Source organism: Penaeus chinensis, chromosome 31 (genome assembly GCF_019202785.1).
Source record: "Penaeus chinensis breed Huanghai No. 1 chromosome 31, ASM1920278v2, whole genome shotgun sequence".
In the NCBI taxonomy this organism is placed as follows: Eukaryota; Metazoa; Arthropoda; class Malacostraca; order Decapoda; family Penaeidae; genus Penaeus; species Penaeus chinensis.
Window position 1 is genome coordinate 25,163,612 of NC_061849.1, and position 7,500 is coordinate 25,171,111.

At 39.8% G+C, this 7,500-nt stretch overlaps 1 protein-coding gene across 2 annotated transcripts in view; it reads left to right on the forward strand.

The window, feature by feature from the left end:
* LOC125041892 (CAP-Gly domain-containing linker protein 3-like) overlaps positions 1-7,500 on the forward strand; it is a 70,480-nt gene that overhangs the window by 52,624 nt on the left and 10,356 nt on the right. For both annotated transcript variants that reach the window (XM_047637271.1, XM_047637272.1), the window contains exon 5: positions 590-706. In XM_047637271.1, coding sequence (XP_047493227.1) covers positions 590-706 — 117 coding nt within the window. The remainder of the gene's footprint in view (positions 1-589; positions 707-7,500) is intronic.

A 7,500-nucleotide genomic window follows, 5' to 3' on the forward strand; every position in this document is an offset into this window, starting at 1 on the left:
ATGGTCGATGTTACTGCATTTATGTTCTCTCTTTAAACCGTTTTTATTGATTTATTTTCCGCTCCCTTTTCGACTCTTCTGTTTTTCTTCGCACGTTGAGTATATGTTAATCATCTCGTTTACACTGACCATGTGGTTTTTGCTTGTGTGTGTGTGTGTGTGTGTGTGTGTGTTTGTGTGTGTGTGTGTGTGTGTAACTTTTTACATGTTATTCTATCATAATTTTAATGCTTAATGTTCATATTTACTCAGTAACTAGTTTACCATTCATAACCTGTCCTGTTTACATGTTACCCATTCATTAAGCCTCGTACTATTTTCCTTTGCCTGTAAAGGCAGGCACGTGGCGTTACATGCTTTTTACGTTTTACTTGTTAATAAAAAACAATATTTACTCTTTGCATTTAACCATTCATAAATCTATTTTTTGACATTTGCATTTAATCCATTCCATAAACCAATATTTACCATTTAGATTCTACTCATTCAGACAATTATTGTTTACATTTTGCCCATTCATGTAACTAAGGTTTACTGTTTACAATCTCACTCATTCATAAATCTAATGTTTACGTGTCCTTGTCCGCAGATCTTGAACATGGGATGTCATGTGGACGACCGTGACGCCTTGACAGATATGACACTGTTGCACTACGCTGTCAAGTCTGGCAGTGTTGGCGTTGGCGATCCTGCCACAGCTTTGCAGGTAATGTTCTTGTCTGTTTGTTTGTTTTTTTATTTGTATCTGTAAGTCATTTGTTTGTTGCTCGTTAGTTCCCATGGCGTTAGGAGGTAATTAAGAGTAATTAAGGAAAATTAAAAAGGGATAAGAGAATAGTAAAGGAATAGGGGAAAATGACTGATACAACTAGGAAGAGAAAGGAAAGGGGAAATTTGAAAAAAAAAGTGAAGCTGAAAATAGTCCTGATAATGGCAGCAACAGTAATATGGTAATATGGAGTAGGGGAGAGAGCACGCACAAGCACGCATCTACAGTGTGTGTGTGTGTGTGTGTGTGTGTGTGTGTGTGTGTGTGTGTGTGTGTGTGTGTGTGTGTGTGTGTGTGTGTGACTGCGGACGTGCGTGCATGCGTGTCTGTGTTAGCGTGTAAAGACAAACTGACAGACACGGTCAAAGTAAATCTTCTTTTCCACCAAAACAAACATGTTTTAAAACAACCATAAAATGCATAAAAAACACAAGAGTATAACAAGGAGCATAAAGCCCTTCACCTCAGCAATTATCATTTTTTTAACGATGTAATATTCCTTCTACCTCCCTCTCTCCTCCCTCCATTCGTCTCCCTCCCCCCCCCTCTTTTCTTTCCTCCTCCTCCTTTCTTTCCCCCTCCTTCTTTAGTCTATTATCTCCCTCTCTCTCCACCTTTCTATTCTTAAAACTCTCCCTCTCTCTCATTATTTCGCTCGCTTCCTCCTTCCCTCCCTCCTTCCTTCCCTCCCTCTGCTATCATCCCTCCCTTGCTCCTTCCATCCCTCCTTCCTCCCCCCTTTGAATCTATCGCCCTCTCCCCTCTTCCTCTTTTTCTCTTCTTTTCCCTTAGCACTTCATTCCTTCCTCTGCCCTTGTCTCGACCCCCGCAAGACTGAGGGAGTGTGCGTGTAAGGTCTTGTCTAATAACGGGACCTCGGCTTTTGTTTACTCTCTCATTCACTCTCTCTCTCTTTCTCTTTCTCTTTCTCTTTCTCTTTCTCTTTCTCTTTCTCTCCCTCTCTCTCTCTGGTTATTATTATTTTCCCCTCTCTAGTTATTTGTTTAATTTATAATATTTTAAGAGTCGTTTTTCTAGTTTTTTGTCTTGCATGCTCGTTTTTTTTATTCTTCTTTCTTCGTTTTCTTCTTCTTTTCGCTTACTCTCTTATGTCTGCCTGTCTATTTATATGCTAGTTTATCTACCTGTCTGTCTACCTACTAGCCTTCATTTCAGTGTCATGCATAGAAAATATGGTTTTCATTGAAAAAACGAATTCAACTACTTGTTCATTATAATTTTAATTATTACTATTTTATGATTGTGACGATAAATACAATTATGTTACAGTAATTTTTTTGGCAATGATAATAACGAAAATATATAATTAATCTTTTTTTTTTTTTTTTTTTTTTTTTTTTTTTTTACAATATTTCTGTTCTTACTCTGCCAAATTTAAGCGAATGGGATACTCTGGAGAAAAATACAGAACATTAACAAATACAACGGCGGCCATGAAAGGTGAAAAGCTCCGGAGAAAATGGCGGGTGTTCTATACTGGTAAATGCTCTGCCGTTACGCGACTGGGCTTATGCGTGTTCATGTTTGCCTTGGGTTTATGTGTATTAGTCTACAGCGTGTGTCTGTCTGTTTGTCTGTCTCTCTGTCTGTTTGTCTGTATGTCTGTTTGTCTATATGTCTGTGTGTCTGTTTGGTTGTCTGTCTGTCTATGTGTCTGTGTGTGTTTGTCTGTCTCTCTGTCTGTGTGTGTTTGTCTGTCTGTCCGTCTGTTTATATGTCTGTCTGTGTCCATCCAATCTTCGCCATCCCATCCGCCTTCCCCGCCTCCTTCCCCATCCCTATCCTTACCTTCCGTGCCCCGCCTCACTCCCTTTCCCATCACCCGTGCCCGCTCTCATTGAGGCCATCCATCACCCACGCTCCGCTTTTCTCTTCCTCCTCTTACCCTCTCCTACCCCCCCCTACCCCCTTGCAGAGACCCCCCACCTTCCTCCATTTCCTTTTCCCCTGTTTCCATCATCCCCTCCTCCTTTCTTCTTCCCCCTTTCCATCTCTCATTCTCCTCTCTCCCCTTTCCCCCTTCCCATCGTCTCCTCCCCTATCACCCCTTTCTCCTTCCCCTCTTTCTTCTCTCTCCTTCCTCCATTTCCCCTTTTTCACCCCCCCTCCCCCTTTCCTCTCACTCCCTTCACCCCTCTTCCTCTCCTCTCTCTCCCTTCACCCCCCCCCCCCCCCACAAGAGGTAAACTTTCACACCTGCGCACGAGACCGCTGCAGAGCGAAGTTGCAGTTGACGTAACCCGGTGTCGCTGTCGTTGCCTTGTCGTTGTTGCAATGGATCCCTCCCCCCCCCCCCCAACTTCTTCCCCATTCTCCTTCCTCCTCTTCATTCACCCTTTCTCGTCTTTCCTTCTCTTCTCCTTTCCCCCCCCCCCCCTCCTTTCCCTTTCCCCCTTCCTCCCTCTTCTTCATTACTCTGTCCAAGTCTCTCCCTCTCTTCTCTTTCTTCCTTTCCCACCATCATTTATTTTTCTTTTTTATATCCTTCCCCTCTCCTGTCTCTCTTTCTTCCTCTCACACCATCGCTTCTTCCACCCCCCCCCCCCATCTTTCCCTCCTCCTCCTTTCATTTTTCTCTTCCTCATTCTCCCCTTCTTACTCATTGCTCCTTCTCCTTACTCTTCATTCATCCTCTCTCCCTCATTCTCCCCTCCCCCCATTTTATCCTCCTCCTTCTCCTTCTTCTTCTTTATCTTCTATTCCACCTCCTCGTCTTCTTTCTGTTCCTTGTCCCGTCCTCCACCTTTTTTTTTTTTGTTTTCTTCATAATTTCCGCCAAGAATTATTCATTTGTTGATTTAATCTTATGATCTGTTTATTGTCAGCAATCAAGGAAAGTAAATGGCTTCGAGAGAAAACAGCAGAGCGGGAATCTTGGCAGTTCACATTTGCAAAAAAGGGGAAAAAATATAATGATACTGCTACTGCTACTACAGATAATGATGATGATGATAATGATAATAATAATAATAATAATAATAATAATAATAATAATAATAATAATAATAATGATAATAATAATAATAATGGTAATGATAATGATAATATTAATAATAATAATTATAGTAATAATGATAATAATGATAATAATAATAATAATAATAATAATAATAACAACAATAATGATAATGATAACAACAATAATAATGATAATGATAACAACAATAATAGTAATGCTAATGATAATGATAGTAATGATAATAATAATAACAGTAATAATAACAACAACAATAATAATCATAATAATAATAATAATAATAATAATAATAATAATAATAATTAGAAAAATGCACCAGTTATTTACGCATATAGAAAAAAGTTGAACGACAGACACGCCATGTCGCTGACGTAACGGTTTCGATTACTGTGAAATTAACTCGAATTGCGTGCGCTCGTGATGGTTAAAAGCATGTTGTTTACTTTTTTTTTTTTTTTTTTTTTTTTTTTTTTGGTAAGAGTTGCGTACCAGAAATAATGATGTTTTATGATAATTATGAACTTTTTGTGCAGTGATAAGAATAGGGAACAGGACGAAGTAAAACGAAGACTTTGATAATATTAAACCGAATTTTGGCGCCATTTTGGTTTGTTTTTGTTTGCTTTCTTTTATAGTTTTACTGATCCATTCCCTATTGTTTACTACTTAAATTGCAATCTTTGGTTTTGTTGTATAATTATTTTCCGTTTGTATTATTTTCGTTATTATTGTCATTATCTAGATTACTAGTATCTTTAATATTTTTATCATTAATATGATTATTAGTGTTGCTATTTTGTTATTTTGTCAACGGTGAAAGTGTAAAGAGAATGTTATATATGTTGTGTTATTCTGAAGATGAATTTTCGCCATTAGAAGTATTGATGTGCACTCTCTACTTCAACATCTGTTAAGGAGAACAAAGTCTCTGTCATCTATCTTTCCCCTCTTCTTCTTCCTCTTTGCCTTCTCTTTCTTCTGTTTCTCTTTCTCTCTCCTTCTCGTTCTCTTTTTCTTGGTATTTCTCATTATATTTTTCTTTCTTCTCCCTTTTATTCTCCTCCTCCTTCTTCTTCTTCTTCTTCTTCTTCTTCTTCTTCGCCTCCTCCTCTTCCTCCTCCTCCACCTCCTCCTCCTCCTCCTCCTCCTCCTCCTCCTCCTTTTCTTCCTCCTTCTTGTCCTCTTCCTCCTTCTCCTCCTTCTCTTCTTCCTTCTCCTCCTCCCTCTCCTCTTCCTTCTTCTAATTATTACTATTATTATTCTCATTCTTTATCTTCTTCAATTCCGAGTAAAGGGAAAGCGGGCCAGCTAACGGTAGAACAAACGGTCAATTAAGCGACCGTCCGAATCCGGGGTTCCCAACCTATAGCTCGCGGCCGCCATGCCATCTCGTGAGTTGGCTTGAAAAGTGTGAAATCTTTGGAATTCTGCATCTTTATTGTGCTATTATTATTGTTATATTATATTATATCATAGATTATTATTTATGGGTGTTTCCTTTTTTAATTCCAGTTTTTAATTATTATTTTTTTTGTTTTATGGATTTTGATGTTTCTGTTACGTTTCGTTCTACTTTTTTTTCCCGAGATCTGATTCGGCGTTTATTTGTCACGCTCTTCGTTTGTTTTACTGCGTTTATTTATTCATTTTCATCTTTGGTTATATATATATATATACTTTTTTTTGTTTTTTGTTTATTATTCAATCATGTGTTGAGTGGGAGAGATAGAAAGAGTGAGAGGGAGAGAGGGAGAAAGGGAGAGGGAGAGGGAGTGGGAGAGGGAGAGGGAGAAGGAAAGAGAGAGAGGGGGGGGGGGGGAAAGCAGCCAGCCAGCCAGACAAACAGACAGACAGACAGCGAGGATCACTAAGAGAAAAACTAAATCTTACACGTACGTTTTATGTGCAACTGTGGGCGACAGACGAACAATTTACATACGAAACGGTTTTACAGTACCAGCACATAGAAGCACTCTAACTCGTCTTTTTCCTTATGTTTTATGTTATGGCGAGTATTTACTTGGCAGGATTGTGGCGAGTGGCAGGTCGACGGGCCGGTGGTGATATATATTTGAAATGTATCACTGCTTTGTTGTATTTCATCATTACAAGCCTCTTTCAGTGTATCTCCGTCTCTCTCTCTCTCTCTCTCTCTCTCTCTCTCTCTCTCTCTCTCTCTCTCTCTCTCTCTCTCTCTCTCTCTCTCTCTCTCTCTCTACCTCCCTCCCTTCCTCCCTCTCCCTCTCTCCCTCCCCCCCCCCCCTCTCTCTCTCTCTCTCTCTCTCTCTCTCTCTCTCTCTCTCTCTCTCTCTCTCTCTCTCTCTCTCTCTCTCTCCCATCCTCTCTCTCTCTCCCATCCTCTCTCTCTCTCCCCTCCTCTCTCTCTCCCCTCCTCTCTCTCTCCCCTTCTCTCTCTTTCTCTCTCTTTCTCTCTCTTTCTCTCTCTCTCTCTCTCCTCTCCCTCCGCTTCTCCCTCTTTCTTTCCCTCTCCTTTCTCCTTCCCCCATTTCTCTCTTTTTTTTCATTCACTTCGGGAAAATTATATCCAGAATTCCAGTAATCATTTAAATAAAATACCAAATCATCTACGCATCGCCTTTCGCCTCACACCTCGTTTACATCTTGATCTTGTTTGATGGCTACATTATCGAACAAAATTCCAGAAGCTTCGGTCACAAATGGTGATTGGTAACGCTGCTGCTTCTCGTCTGTTTTCGCGCGCATTTTCCCCTTTAATTTTCTTTTAGACTTAGATGTTTATTTGTGTATTTATTGATTTTTTTTTCGAGATGGAGGTAATTTTTTTTTTTTTTTTTTAATTTCTTCCATATGTCCATTTGATTTGCCTGCCTTTATGATCCAGATTTTTTTTTTTTTTTTACGATTTGAAGCTACTGATAAGTCGAGAAACGCTTACATGCTATTCAGCCATTTACCTTATCTAATCTTCCAGTACAGATAAAAGATAAATGAAACTATTTTTTTTCGTCTTGTTTCTTCCATTCTCTTATCTTTAATTACTAATGAAATATTGAACGGATTTCGTTTTTTATTTTCTCTTTGTTTTTAGTCATATTTCCTTATTTTTCGAGGTGAAAATTGGCAGCCATATGCATTGTTTACCTTTGTCCGGTTTTACGGCCTCTCTCAACCGGATCCGACTTCCTCTTCGTTAACGATGGCATTGTTTCAGGATCGAACGAATGCCCTTTTGACTTGCGGCTTGCGTGTTTCCAGGCAATCTCCTCCTCGTCGGTTTTGGATTCTTGGCATTGTCTTGACTCGTGAAAAGAAAGTAAGACGAGGGAGGGAGGGAGGGGGGGAGAGAGAGAGAGAGAGAGAGAGAGAGAGAGAGAGAGAGAGAGAGAGAGAGAGAGAGAGAGAGAGAGAGAGAGAGAGAGAGAGAGAGAGAGCGAGAGCGAGAGAGATATGGATAGATAGATAGATAGACAAATAGACAAATAGACAGACAGATAGACAGATAGATAGGCAGATAGAAAGAGAGAGCGAGAGAGAGATAGAGACAGAAAGAGAGAGAGAGAGAGAGAGAGAGAGAGAGAGAGAGAGAGAGAGAGAGAGAGAGAGAGAGAGAGAGAGAGAGAGAGAGAGAGAGAGAGAGAGAGCGAGAGAGAGAGGGAGAGACAGGAAATCTGTGTATGTGAGATAAGTCGATATACAAGCAAACAAGTAGATAAGTCGATAGATACCTTTGTATCTGTCTATAACTGACTTT